Source organism: Budorcas taxicolor, chromosome 2 (assembly GCF_023091745.1).
Source record: "Budorcas taxicolor isolate Tak-1 chromosome 2, Takin1.1, whole genome shotgun sequence".
In the NCBI taxonomy this organism is placed as follows: Eukaryota; Metazoa; Chordata; class Mammalia; order Artiodactyla; family Bovidae; genus Budorcas; species Budorcas taxicolor.
The window spans coordinates 142,242,076-142,256,016 of record NC_068911.1 but is presented as its reverse complement, the minus strand read 5'-3'; the positions used below and the strand labels follow the sequence as shown (position 1 = coordinate 142,256,016).

The following is a 13,941-nucleotide window of genomic DNA, read 5'->3' as shown; positions in this document are numbered from 1 at the left end:
GATAGAATTATTAACTAGTACAAAATTAGAGCTGTCTTCCTAGAGGGCTGGGATGGAGTGAGAGGTGGGAGGTAGGCTCAAGAGGGAGGGGACATGGCTGATTCATGTTGATGTATGGCAGAAACCAACACAATAATTAATATTCTCCAATTAAAATAAATAAAATTTTTAAAGAGTAACAAATGAAATAAAAAATTAAATTAAAAAATAAAAAATATATAGGCGATTCTACCCTCCAAAGTATATTTTAATTCATGATTTTTAAAAATGTATTACTTAATGTGGCTCATGGTTAAAAAAGTTTAAAACTCACTACCCTCAAAGTGTTGTGAGGCTTTCCTTGATTTAATTGGGCAATCTAGGATGAAAGATATGCTTTAATGGGCTGTGAATTTTACTTTTATCATGTAGGAAAAGATTTTTAAAAGACATAATAACTATTAAGCAAATGGGAAAGAACTTCCCTCTCAAAAGAAAGAAGTGTGAACAAAGGCAATGTCCTGGAGAAGCCAAAGGCCATTTGGTAAAACAGTCAAATAATAAGAAATTGCCCAATGGGATCTAGCCATTACATGGTTGCTTATAATTGTAAACTATTGGAAACAGCTTAAATAGCCCACGAATAGAGGTTGAGTAACAAATTAGTGTATATTTATAATCAGACATATCCAACCATTACACATGAAGGTAAGGCTCTACATATACTGGCTTTGAAAGATGGGCGTAACACAGTGTTGAATAAAAAAGGCAGGTTTCAAAAAGAGTTGAGCAGAAGGCAATCCAGTCACATATAACTATGTGATCATGTCTGCTTGGGTAAAAATAAACAGTTGGTAGATGCTTTCCAAAATATTACAGGTGCTTATCTTTTTTTAAAAAACGTTCGGTTGTCTTTCTGTACCTGATGAAGTGCAGTTTGGCGCCTTGTTCCTGGTACCTGAGAGTCAGAAAAACAGTCTGAGTCACTATCAGAGCGAGAACAGGGGCCCTGTGGTGGGTCCTGTTAAAGACCTTTCCTCATGAGAAGCCCTTGAAGCTACACGTTTTGGTAAGCTCACCATAACACACATACTAATTCTAAAGTAGAAAATCTTGATCTGTCATTCAGCTATCACAGATACTACAATAATAGTTGCCAGGAAAGCTGTTCCATTGCCAGATAATTTGTAGAAAGACAAATACTGTAAAAACACACCCAAACTCACGGAATGCGGTCTCATGAGGGAAATTTTTAAACTTTAAAGGTAAGGTGAATCTACTTACAATTTTAACATCATGTGCTATATCTTAGGGGGACCAGAGGGAAAATCATGGCTGACTTCCTTTCAGTTCTAGAGACTTCTCCTTTTATGAGTGATTGGCAATAGGACTTTAGAAGCCCTCTTTCTCTGTGTACCTTGCATCGAGCCTAGTTGAACATAGCTCAGTATGCTTAGAGAAACCCCTGTGCTTAGTTGCTCAGTCATGTCTGACCCTCTGCAACCCCATGGACTGTAGCCTGTCAGGCTCCTCTGTCCATGGGGATTCTCCAGGCAAGGATACTGGAGTGGGTTCCATGGCTTTCTCCAGGGAGAGAAACCCCTAAGAATCACTTAAACTCATTACTCAAAACCCAAAGAATCATTTTTAGTTAATGTGAGACGCTGAGACCTGAGTCAACACTAGTTTGAAATCTATTTCATTTTTAGCGTAAATATATGATGAGCAGGGAATTTACATAAGTAATGATACACACTTTAAAATGTGTCAGAGAGACTAGACAATTATTTCTTTTTTCCTTATGATTATTTTGCTAACTAGTCCACACTGGGAAAAGAGAACTTTCTCTCAAGCTGATTTTAGATTTGCCCTGTCTTAAATTCTTCCTTGAAGGAAGAAGCTAATTGAACATTTCTTTCTGCCTCAGGGTATTTAGAGGTTAACCTACGCAGAATGAAGCAGGTAAAGTATTAACTAGTCCAGCCAGTATCTTGAGTTACACTAAAACAAGGAAGATGATTAAGTCAACAACCATGAAACCATCATGTAGGGACCTAAGTCAAAGTTTGGACGAAAGGTCTGCTGAAAATCTGTCCGCATGAAAGAAAGTTGACTCTGCACAACTGCCCTGGAATGAGAAACCACCTCTTGGTTATTATTGTTTCATCTGTGTCCAACAAAAAGGCAAATGAAACAACAGTGGAATAGTTCAAAGACCACCCAGGAGGCAGAGAACATCTTGCATGTTCACACAGACAAAGGAACGCCATTTTTAAAAGATGTCTTATTTCTCTTCATTTATGAAGGTGACATTTTTAAAAAATGGCCTCAGTATTTTCTTGTAACTCTAAACTCTCACCTTCTGTTCTTTTCTTTGGAGAATGTCACCCTCAGTATTGACTAGTTTCAGGATTCGTTTCATTCCCAATGGCTGAGATTCAGGTTGTGTGAAATTGAGAGACCACAGGAGCATGGGGCCGGGGGATTACCTGGTATTCACCCCAGAGGACATGGTGTGGTTGGCTGTGGTGGCCCCTTTATGACCTTGGTCACACCTGCTCATCTGGGGGGCCGTCATGGGCCTGCAACAATGACAGTAACAAAACAACACAAGTGGAGACACTTATGAAATCCTCAGGTTATTGCAGCTCATGCATGTTTTAAGTCAGTTTTAGAGTCTTATAAAGACTTTGGGCTTTGCTGTCACACTCTGGTGCTCTCTTTGTTCTGGGAGGCACTTAAAAGGGAATACTGATTCCCAAGGGTCTGTCAATGAGATTTAAGGTCTTTTGTTTCTTGGTCCTGAGTAAGGAACTAGGACTCCAAACCAGACATTTATGAAATCAGACTTATAAGTCTGTTTTGATGAAGTGAAAGTTAAGAATTCATTTTTCAAATCTACAGGTACCAGGAAGCTAGCCATTCTAGACAGTAAGAAAAAAAAAAAGAATGCACATATCATTTAGGCCACCTACTCCATAATCAACCACTCGATTTTTCTGCAAAACTATCAGAGAAGGTGAACCTTTCCAGTGAAAATTACACCTAAGACTACCCAGGGACATGAGTAAATGAATATCTATTTAAGTCAGTAATTTTGATGCTAAGAAATAGAAAAGAATCATCTCTTATTTCAGGTTAACTGCCTTTGTGTCATTTGTGACATGGAAGGGAAGATAAGGCTTTTTAAAGCAATTGCTTATATAAACTCTTTAAGGTTTGCTTTTATTATGCTCAGTTTCTATATGCTGGTTGTGGTTGGTGACTGGACCGTTAATGATAACACCAGACTGTCTCTTTCTGTGCCTTTGCTATAGTGGGCAGAATTTAAAGCTGGCCCCAAGACCTTCCTCCTGCCTGGTGTTACTCTCATGGTTCCGGTACATTATATGGCAAGAGGGGGATGATCTGCGTAGACCTAATCTTACCGTGCATGCTTAGTCATGTCCAACTCTTTACAACCCCATGGACTGTAGCCCACCAGGCTCCTCTGTCCATGGGATCCTCCAGGCAAAAATACTGATGTGGGTCGCCATGTTCTCCTCCAAGGGATCTTCTAACCCAGGAACTGAACCTGTGTTTCCTGTGTCTCCAGCATGGCAGGCAGATTTGTTACACTGAGTCACATGCCAGTACTTAAAAGGCAGAAAGTTTTCTCTTGCTAGGGGCAGAGAGATTTGAAGCCTAAGAAGGACTCAAGGGCACCATTGTCAGCTGGAGAATTGGAGGTTCTGGGTGAGAAGGGAAATCAGTGTCTTATAAGCAGAGAGTGGCCCCTGGCTGAGGTCAGAAAGGAAAAGGGACCTCCAACCCAAAGCGGCCTGCTGGATTCTGCCAAAAACCTTAATGAGCTTAGAAATGGATTTTCCCCCAGAACCTTCCAATAAGAGGTCAGACTAACTGACATCTTGATTTTGGCCTTGGGAGACCCTAAGCAGAATAATCAGCAGAATAATTTGCCCCAGGTTTTTGACCTACAGAACCATGCCATGTGATATTATCTGTCTTAAGCCTCTGAGTTCGTGGTAACATGTTATGCAACAATGGAAAACTAACACTGATACACTTGTAATACACTTGTTTATGTGTTACTATCTATAGAACTGTTGTTGTTTTTTCATGAGCTACATAAATTAAGACTGTGAAAGTGAAATGGTATCCTTCTTATTAAATATTTGCTTTCTGTAAAAACAATGAGGCCAGTTTAGTTGTGAATAACTAGTGAATAACTAGTGAGGCTAGTCTTCCACTTCATCAAAAGAATATTAAGTACACTGGAATATTTAAGACCATGGGATTTTAAATATCAGAGCTCCATCCATAATTCTTTGTGGAATTTTGGTTAAGTCAATTTTGGATAAGTTAATTGACTTATCCTTATAAAAAGGAATAGAAAGCATCATTGGGTATTATGAAGAACAAGAATCAAGTGGCACTTGGGGAAACTGACTGCTCTTTCCTCTAGTCTCAGGAAGGCACTCATGACATACCCAGGTAGGTGCAGAAGGAAGAGTGTAAGTCATGTATTTTTCCTTGGGATGTTCTTTCTCCTTGGACTTTCAGAAAACCATCATCAAAGCACTGGGGACTGTTTCTCATGGGATGAGGCAATTTGTCATGGGTCCCTGTTTCATAGCTTCCCATTTCCTCAGTTTAGATGCATGTGGGCATTTCAACAGATAATCTACCCAAGACTTTGGGCTGTATTCTTCTTCTCTAGGCTGGCAATGTAGGGCAAGATTGGGAACTAAATACGGATTGAACTTAATGAATGACAACCTCACGCCCCTTCTCACTTGCTGTTGGAAGTGACAGAGATTTCAGCGAGTCCCCCCACTGATTGAACAAGATGGGGCTGAAGAAGTTGGTACCTTTGATGGGAGTAAATCTCAGAATTTTAGGCTAATGATATGGTCAAATGGGATGGAGGAACAAAGACACCAATGCAGAAAGAACGCTTCCCCACCTCCACCCCTGGGGAGGAACATCTCCTTCCAGCTAATTGTAGATGAAAATGGAAAAGGGAAGCCAGTCACTACGTAGTTTTCTGCATCTACCATTCCCACTCACCTTATCTTTTGTACACAGACATCCCTCCTCCCCTACTACCCCAAACTCCACCCAGGCCTCATCAGCCCAGCCCTTCCCTGGGCCCAGGGCCACCCAGTTCTTCTGTTGCACCCAAGAATCTTACGACAGGACTAAATTCTTGGAACTCTGCTTAGGATGAACCTTGGTGTCAACTGACCTTTCCATTCCCAAATCCCTCAGTCCCCTCTCTCAGCAATAATGAGTCTTGTCCAATGGAGAATTTACCAATTGAAGCATTAGAATAAAATTTTGTAGTTTATGTCTGTTATGTAGCTTCTGACATTATAGGGAGAAAACCCCAACTCTTTAAAAATAGGAAAACAATATAAACACTTAGTTGAAATTGGTGACATTTCAAGTTTCATAAAATAAGAGCTAATAAAAATGTGGATCACATTTTCACATTCACTAAATTAGCCCTTTTATGAAAGATTTGTTTACTACTGGGTTAAAACTGCTAGAGAAGCTCAGCAAACTATGTGCAAGTGTGTGTTTAGCAGTAACAATACTACTACTAATTATTATTATCATTATTATTATTATTATTCAGAGTACTTAGCACTATTTATCCAAACAACTCAGGGAATGTTTGCAGTTTTAGCCATTAAGGGCTGAGTTTGGGTACACGCTCAGTCGCTAAGTTGTGTCTGACTCTTTATGACCCTGTGGACTGTAGCCCACCAGGCTCCTCTTTTCAAGGAATTTCCCAGGCAAGAATACTGGAGTGGGTTGCCATTTCCTCCTCCAGGGGATCTTCCCAACCCAGGGATCAAACCCAAGTCTCCTATTTGTTGGGCAGATTCTTTACCACTGAGCCACCTGGGAAACTCCCAAGTTTGGGTAAAAACTGGGTTTTAGAGATTTTAGCCATCACTTTTTTTTCTTCCTCTTTGTGGTGGATACATGTTGTTTATGGCTGTGGACATTTCTGCCGATGGGATTACCTGGTGAGGACCTCCACGCTGTACAAAAGGGCCTGCAGGGAGGTTGCAAGAGCAGCCATGGCGGCAATCTCCTCTCGGGCAGCAGGTACCGTCTCCACCTGTGATGTCTGCCTCTTCAGCTTTTGTAGGTAACATGGCACTAAAGCTTCCAAGACCATCAGCATCTGAAGACTTCAATCAACAGAAAGAAAACCAAATCACATTTTATATCCTATTTAATATTTTGGAGCATGGAGAAATGAGAAGCCTCTAGAGAGATGAAAAAAATCTGAGTCCTCTTCCCACTCCATCCATGTCAAGAGTAATTAAAGCTGCTGGAAATATTGACTAACACTAATTAATGAATTAAGCACCCAATGGGTTTCCCAGGTGGCGCTAGTGGTAAAGAATCCGCCTGCCAGTGCAGGAGACATAAGAGACACAGGTTTAATCCCTGGGCTGGGAAGATCCCCTGGAGTAGGAAATGGCAACCCACTCCTGTATTTTGCCTGGACAATTCCATAGCCAAAGGAGCCTGATGGGCTACAGTCCAAGAGATTTAAGAGTTAATGTATATACAATTGGTTGACAGCATAATATTGAGTTGGTCAAAAAGTTCGTTTGGGCTTGTCTATAAACTCCTCCTTTTTGGCCGACCCAATAGAATGCTAATAGGTGGAGTTATTCAGTTGACATAGAGAAATGAACCTCACAAAATCATCAACAAAACTTTCATTCAGTAATTTGCCAAGAGTGATTTTCTAGCTGGAACAAATTCGAGACAAGATTAAACTCTTCTTTAGGAGGCAGGCTTCCTAAAGCTTAAGCATTTTTACAGCAAGAATCATGTCTGAAATAGTCATTGTGATGCAGGTCTGAAAAATGCCTGCTTACTAGAATGAAACATTAAAAAGTTCAGCTGTATTTTGCTATTAAGAGACATGTTAAATATAAGTATACAGAAATGTTGAAGATTACAATAAGAGCAAACACCAAAAGAATGCTGATATAACTATGATAGACAAAACAGACTTCAAGGCAAATAGCATTCCTATAGTTAAAGATGGAAATTTCACAACTAAAAAAAGACATATAGATGTCAGGCTTATGATTAAACTTATCATAAGTAAGATCAGTATAATATTGGTTCAAGGATAGACAAATAGATATATGAAATAGAATAAGGAATACAAAACAAATCTGCAGATATTTGATGTTTAACAAAAATGGCACTGCAATATGATGGGGAATAGTCTTTTCTATAAATGGTGCTAGGTCTGTTGCCTATTATATATCTCTACAGAAAAAATAAACTTTGACCCTTACTTTACACCATACCAAAACTAATTCCGGGTGACTTGTTAACCTAAATGTAAATGTAAAGACAATAAAGCGCCTGGCCTGTAAGAGGACACATTTGTAACCTTGGGTTAGCCAAGATTTCCTAAGAGGACACAGAAGAACTAAAAAATAGGAAAAAGGTGATACATTGGACTACATTAAAATGAAGGGCTCTGTTAATCAAAAGACAAACTTAGGGAAGTAAAATTATAAGTCACAGAGTAAAAGATTTCATTTGAAATACATGTAGCCAGTGACGTGTTGGAAAGGCTAAATAACAATAACCAGTCAAGAAAGCCTACTGGGACTTCCCTGGCAGTCCAGCACTGCCAAAGGGCAAGGGTTTGATCCCTGGTCAGGGAACTAAGATCCCATATGCCACAGGGTAGGGCCAAAAAAAAAAAAAAGAAAGGAAAGCCTACTGTATGCGTTTCTTTCCAATACCATGTTCAGTGATGTCATTCTGGTATTTTGCATTTAGCAATTACTACATATTGGTAAACTGGCAAAGATACAGAGATCTAGTCATGAAATGTTCACCAGTACACCACTCTATACAAGCTAAAGAGTACTTTATCATACTCGGAAAAATTCTACATATCAAATAAAAATTATTGACTATCTCATTGAGAAATTAAAAAGAAGAGGTTTCCTAATGTTACATAATTGAGGAGGAGGAGGAGGAGGAGGAAAGGTCAAAGAGTTGGTTAAGTCAGACTAATGGAACATTTTGAAAAATGCAACTTAATTATTTTTAAGCATGTATATTAAAAGGGAACTATCCATGATTCATTTGAATTATTATCTCTGCCTTTAGAAGACCTATTTTAATAGAGATATGAGACTGATTTTCACTTCACATATCATTTATACACACAAATATATATATATAAATCAGAGGCAACATCCTAGAATCGGAATAACACTCTCCATGTGAGGCCTCTGGGCTCCCTGCTCTTGGAAAATGATAGGCATAATTTGTCTTCCTGCTCTTTGTGTGACAGAAGTTCTTATTTTTCCCTGAAAGGCTGCTGCTGCTGCTAAGTCGCTTCAGTCGTGTCTGACTCTGTGCGACCCCACAGATGGCAGCCCACCAGGCTCCCCTGTCCCTGGGATTCTCCAGGCAAGAACACTGGAGTGGGTTGCCATTTCCTTCTCCAATGCAGGAAAGTGAAAAGTGAAAGTGAAGTCGCTCAGTCGTGTCCGACCCTCAGCGACCCCATGGACTGCAGCCTTCCAGGCTCCTCTGTCCGTGGGATTTTCCAGGCAAGAGACTGGAGTGGGGTGCCATTGCCTCAGGAGTTTTCTTAAATAGATTAAATGTCTATTGAGAAATTAATAGCAAATCAAATTTCAATTACACGTGAGGATAATATTTCCTAAACATCTTAGCTGCTGCATAAATTCTAAATTAGGGAATTTCAAATTGATGAAGATTTACTGTATTTTTCATAACCTCTGCTATGACAAGTTTCCTACATTTAGTTTTGCAAATGGACTTGTCAGAATGTTACAAGCTAATATTAACAAACATAGCTTTTGTATTCACTCAGCTTTATTTCCCTTGCCATATTCACTTATTACAAGGCACAGATTAAAGCATGCAGTTACCTTCTGAATGATTCAGGAGCATATGCCACCACCGTAACACAGAGCTTAATGGCTTCACTTATAGAGAAAGTCAGGTCTTCGTTTCCATAGCAGAAGTCTAAAGGGACAGAAGGTCAAGGCACACAATCAGAGTGGATTCTGTCAGGGATAAAGAGGAGCTTATCACTCCTAACATTTTCTTTCTAGTGATATTTTGTAGTTATTTCTTTATTAGACTTTATTCCTAAACTGTGAACACTCAATTTCCTCATCTTAGGGACTAATAATTTTATTCTATTTTTGAATAATCATATGACAAATAAAAGTGTTATTTTTTGTAGTTAAAAAACTCTCATCTAATAGAACAGCAGTCTTCCCTGTCCATCACCAACTCCGTGAGTTTGCTCAAACTCATGTCCATTGAGTTGGTGATGTCATTCAACTATTTCATCCTCTGTCATCCCCCTTCTCCTCCTGCCCTCAGTATTTCCCAGCATCAGGGTCTTTTCAAATCAGTCAGTTCTTCGCATCACGTGGCCAAAGTATTGGAGTTTCAGCTTCAACATCAGTCCTTCCAATGAATATTCAGGACTGATTTCCTTTTGAATGGACTGGTTTGGATCTCCTTGCAGTCCAAGGGGCTCTCAAGAGTCTTCTCCAACACCACAGTCCAAAAGCATTCTTTGGTGCTCAGCCTTCTTTATGGTCCAACTCTCACATTCATACATGACTACTGGAAAAATTATAGCTTTGACTATACGGACCTTTGTTGGCAAAGTAATGTCTGTGCTTTTTAATACACTGTCTAGGTTTGTCATAGCTTTCCTTCCAAGGAGCATGCGTCTTTTAATTTCATGGCTGCAGTCACCATCTGCAGTGATTCTGGAGCCCAAGAAGATAAAATGTGTTACTGTTTTCACTTTTTCCCCTTCTATTTGCCATGAAGTGATGGGACTGGATGCCATGTTCTTAGGTTTTCTTAATGCTGAGTTTCAAGCCAGCTTTTGCACTATTCTCTTTCAACTTCATCAAGAGGGTTCTTTAGTTCTTAATTTTCTGCCATATGCCATCTGCATATCTGAGGTTGTTGGTATTTCTCCCAGTTTTCCTGGTAGAGAATCCTTAACACTTTAGGAATTATAAGAAATTTTAGAAACAGGGGATAGGAAAATATATTCATTTAACTTATACTAAGCCCCACTTATGTTGCTGTTTCCATTTAGTTCAAAATGTTCAGTATAAAGTCACTAAAAATACTACAAAGAGAAAAAGAATGTCAAGGCAAATTTTCCTTTTACCCAAAGACTTAAGAGGCTTCTCAGCTTTGACCAGCTCTAAGATGTCCAGGATGTCAGTGGTCTCTCCCTCCAGGGACTGCAGCAAGTCAAACAGGCACTGAGCTGACACACCTTTGCTGGATCCAGTATTGGCAGCATCCTGTGTAAAGAAAAGTCATGGGCCATCACTGAAAAGTCTACAAATAACAAATGCTGGAGAGGGTGTGGAGAAAAGGGAACTCTTATACATTATCAGTGGGAATGTAAGCTGGTGCAGCCACTATGGAAGACAATATGGAAATTCCTCAGTTCAGTTCAGTCGCTCAGTCGTGTCTGACTCTTTGCGACCCCATGAATCGCAGCACGCCAGGCCTCCCTGTCCATCACCAACTCCCGGAGTTCACTCAGACTCATGTCCATCGAGTCCGTGATGCCATCCAGCCATCTCATCCTCGGTCGTCCCCTTCTCCTCCTGCCCCCAATCCCTCCCAGCATCAGAGTCTTTCCCAATGAGTCAACTCTTCGCATGAGATGGAGAAAGTACTGGAATTTCAGCTTCAGCATCATTCCTTCCAAAGAAATCCCAGGACCGATCTCCTTCCAAATGGACTGGTTGGATCTCCTTGCAGTCCAAGGGACTCTCAAGAGTCTTCTCCAGCACTACAGTTCAAAAGCATCAATTCTTCGGTGCTCAGCTTTCTTCACAGTCCAACTCTCACATCCATACATGACCACTGGAAAAACTAGACGGACCTTTGTTGGCAAAGTAATGTCTCTGCTTTTGACTATGCTATCTAGGTTGGTCATAACTTTCCTTCCAAGGAGTAAGCGTCTTTTAATTTCATGGCTGCAATCACCATCTGCAGTGATTTTGGAGTCCAAAAAAATAAAGTCTGACACTGTTTCCACTGTTTCCCCATCTATTTCCCAGGAAGTGATGGGACCAGATGCCATGATCTTAGTTGTCTGAATGTTGAGCTTTAAGCCAACTTTTTCACTCTCTTCTTTCACTTTCATCAAGAGGCTCTTTAGTTCCTCTTTACTTTCTGCCATAAGGGTGGTGTCATCTGCATATCTGAGGGTATTGATATTTCTCCCAGCAATCTTGATTCCAGCTTGTGCTTCTTCCAGACCAGCATTTCTCATGATGTACTCTGCATATAAGTTAAATAAGCAGGGTGACAATATACAGCCTTGATATACTCCTTTTCCTATTTAGAACCAGTCTGTTGTTCCATGTCCAGTTCTAACTGTTGCTTCCTGACCTGCATACAGGTTTCTCAAGAGGCAGGTCAGGTGGTCTGGTATTCCCATCTCTTGAAGAATTTTCCACAGTTTCTTATGATCCACACAGTCAAAGGCTTTGGCATAGTCAATAAAGCAGAAATAGGTGTTTTTCTGGAACTCTCTTGCTTTTTCCATGATCCAGCCAATGTTGGCAATTTGATCTCTGGTTCCTTTGTCTTTTCTAAAACCAGCTTGAACATCAGGAAGTTCACGGTTCACGTATTGCTGAAGTCTGGATTGGAGAATTTTGAGCATTACTTTACTAGCGTGTGAGATGAGTGCAATTGTGCTGTAGTTTGAGCATTCTTTGGCATTGCCTTTCTTTGGGATTGGAATGAAAAATGACTTTTCCAGTCCTGTGGCCACTGCTGAGTTTTCCAAATTTGCTGGCCTATTGAGTACAGCACTTTCACAGCATCATCTTTCAGAATTTGAGATAACTCAAGTGGAACTCCATCACCTCCACTAGCTTTGTTTGTAGTGATGCTTTCTAAGGCCCACTTGACTTCACATTCCAGGATGTCTGGCTCTAGGTAAGTGATCACACCATCATGATTTTCTTGGTCACGAAGATCTTTTTTGTACAGTTCTTCCATGTATTCTTGCCACCTCTTCTTAATATCTTCTGCTTCTGTTAGGTCCATACCATTAGAAAACTAAAAACAGGACTACTACATGACCCAGCAAACTCAGTCCTGGGCACATATCCAGAGAAAATTCTAATTCAAAAAGACACATGCACCCATATGTTCATAGCATCACTATTCACAGTGGCCAAAACAAGGAAACAACTTAACTGTCCACTGATAAGCAATATCCTGTGATAAACCATAATGGAAAAGAATATAAAAAGAATGCATATTTATGTAAAACTGAATCACTCTGCTATACAGCAGAAATTAACACATCTGAATCAGCTATACTTCAATTTAAAGAATAGCTATTTTAGTTTATTAATTCCTACCTCAGTATTAATATGGTTTGATCAGGAATTTAAGTTTCAAAACACTGCCACTGTTAACAATTATCTAGGCGGTATTCAGTTTACATAATTCTGCATCCAACCACGCTACTGTATAATTTTGGAATGGAATGCCTAATTTTAAAGGATCTATTAAATGCTTTTTGCTCAGTCACTCAGTCATGTCTGACTCTTTGTGACCCCATAGACTGCAGCACGCCAGGCCTCCCTGTCCTTCACCAATTCCTGGAGTTTACTCAAATTCATGTCCATTGTGCTGGTGATGCCATCCAACCATCTCATTCTCTGTCATCCCCTTCTCCTCTTGCCTTCAATCTTTCCCAGCATCAGAGTCTTTTCAAATGAGTCAGTTCTTTGAATTAGGTGGCCAAAGTATTGGACTCTCAGCTTCAGCATCAGTCCTTCCAGTGAATATTCAGGGTTGATTTCCTTTAGGATGGACTGGTTGGATCTCCTTGCAATCCAAGGAACTCTCAAGAATCTTCTCCAACACCACTGTTTAAGAGCATCAAAAGGAAAAGCTAATCCAGTACAAAAGAGATCTTTATGGAAACTCTTGAAAATACAGAAATGTGAACTGCCAGAACAGTTTATGCCAGTGTTTCCTCTGGTCTTTGATAGTAGGACTCAGCATTTTCCCCCAAATTTCCATAATGATGTTTGAGAAACAGAAGCTTATTTTGAAAACCCTGGGAATTTCGTGGTTCTTATTTGATAATCTATTGAAATATCTCCAGAGTAGATACTTGCCATCTCTGTAAAATGGCTTCAATTCATTCATTAAAAAACAACAAATCCTCATTAAATTCCTACTGTATGTCAGGCATCATTCTGTGCATTGAGGTTATAGCAAAACAGAAACAAAAGCAAAAAACCGTACAAACAAAACAACAACTAAAATCAAGCAAAGGCAAACAAAAATCAGATCAAGATCTCACTTTAATGGAGCTCAAATTCTACTGTGGGGTGTGGCAGAGATACATATTAGTGAAACAAATACATGTATTATATGTGATACAGTATAAATACTCTGCATAAAAACAAAAATAAAACAGGGTAAGTGTTGAGCAGTGATAGAAATGAGAATCAGGAACTCTTCCTTTTTTTAAAAACTTTTTTATTGGAGTATAGCTGATTAGCAATGCTGTGATAGTTTTAGGTGGATAGCACAAGGGACTCACCCATATGTATTCACATATCCATTCTCCTCCCAAGCTTCCCTCCCATCCAGGCTGCCTCAGAACATTGAGCAGAGTTCCTTGTGCTATACAGTAGGATCTTGTTGGTTATCCATTTTTAATGTAGCAATGTGTACACATCCATCCTAAACTCCATAACCATCCCTTCCCCCCAGGAAACCATAAGTTTGAGAATCTTTTCCTTTTATCATTTTCTATTTTCCATTCTTTTATTAATTAAAAAAACTAGAGAATTGATCTATTTACATCCTAGGGGCTGAAATGAGGCTTGA

The 13,941-nt window shown here is 39.7% G+C and overlaps 1 protein-coding gene across 1 annotated transcript in view; it reads right to left on the bottom strand.

Moving 5' to 3' along the window:
• Positions 1–13,941, bottom strand: part of UNC80 (unc-80 homolog, NALCN channel complex subunit) — a 209,402-nt gene that overhangs the window by 36,015 nt on the left and 159,446 nt on the right. Inside the window, exons 46-50 of the mRNA XM_052662586.1 lie at positions 10,223–10,361; positions 8,946–9,042; positions 6,015–6,185; positions 2,469–2,561; positions 902–937 (exon numbers count right to left, since the gene is read on the bottom strand). Coding sequence (XP_052518546.1) covers positions 902–937; positions 2,469–2,561; positions 6,015–6,185; positions 8,946–9,042; positions 10,223–10,361 — 536 coding nt within the window. The remainder of the gene's footprint in view (positions 1–901; positions 938–2,468; positions 2,562–6,014; positions 6,186–8,945; positions 9,043–10,222; positions 10,362–13,941) is intronic.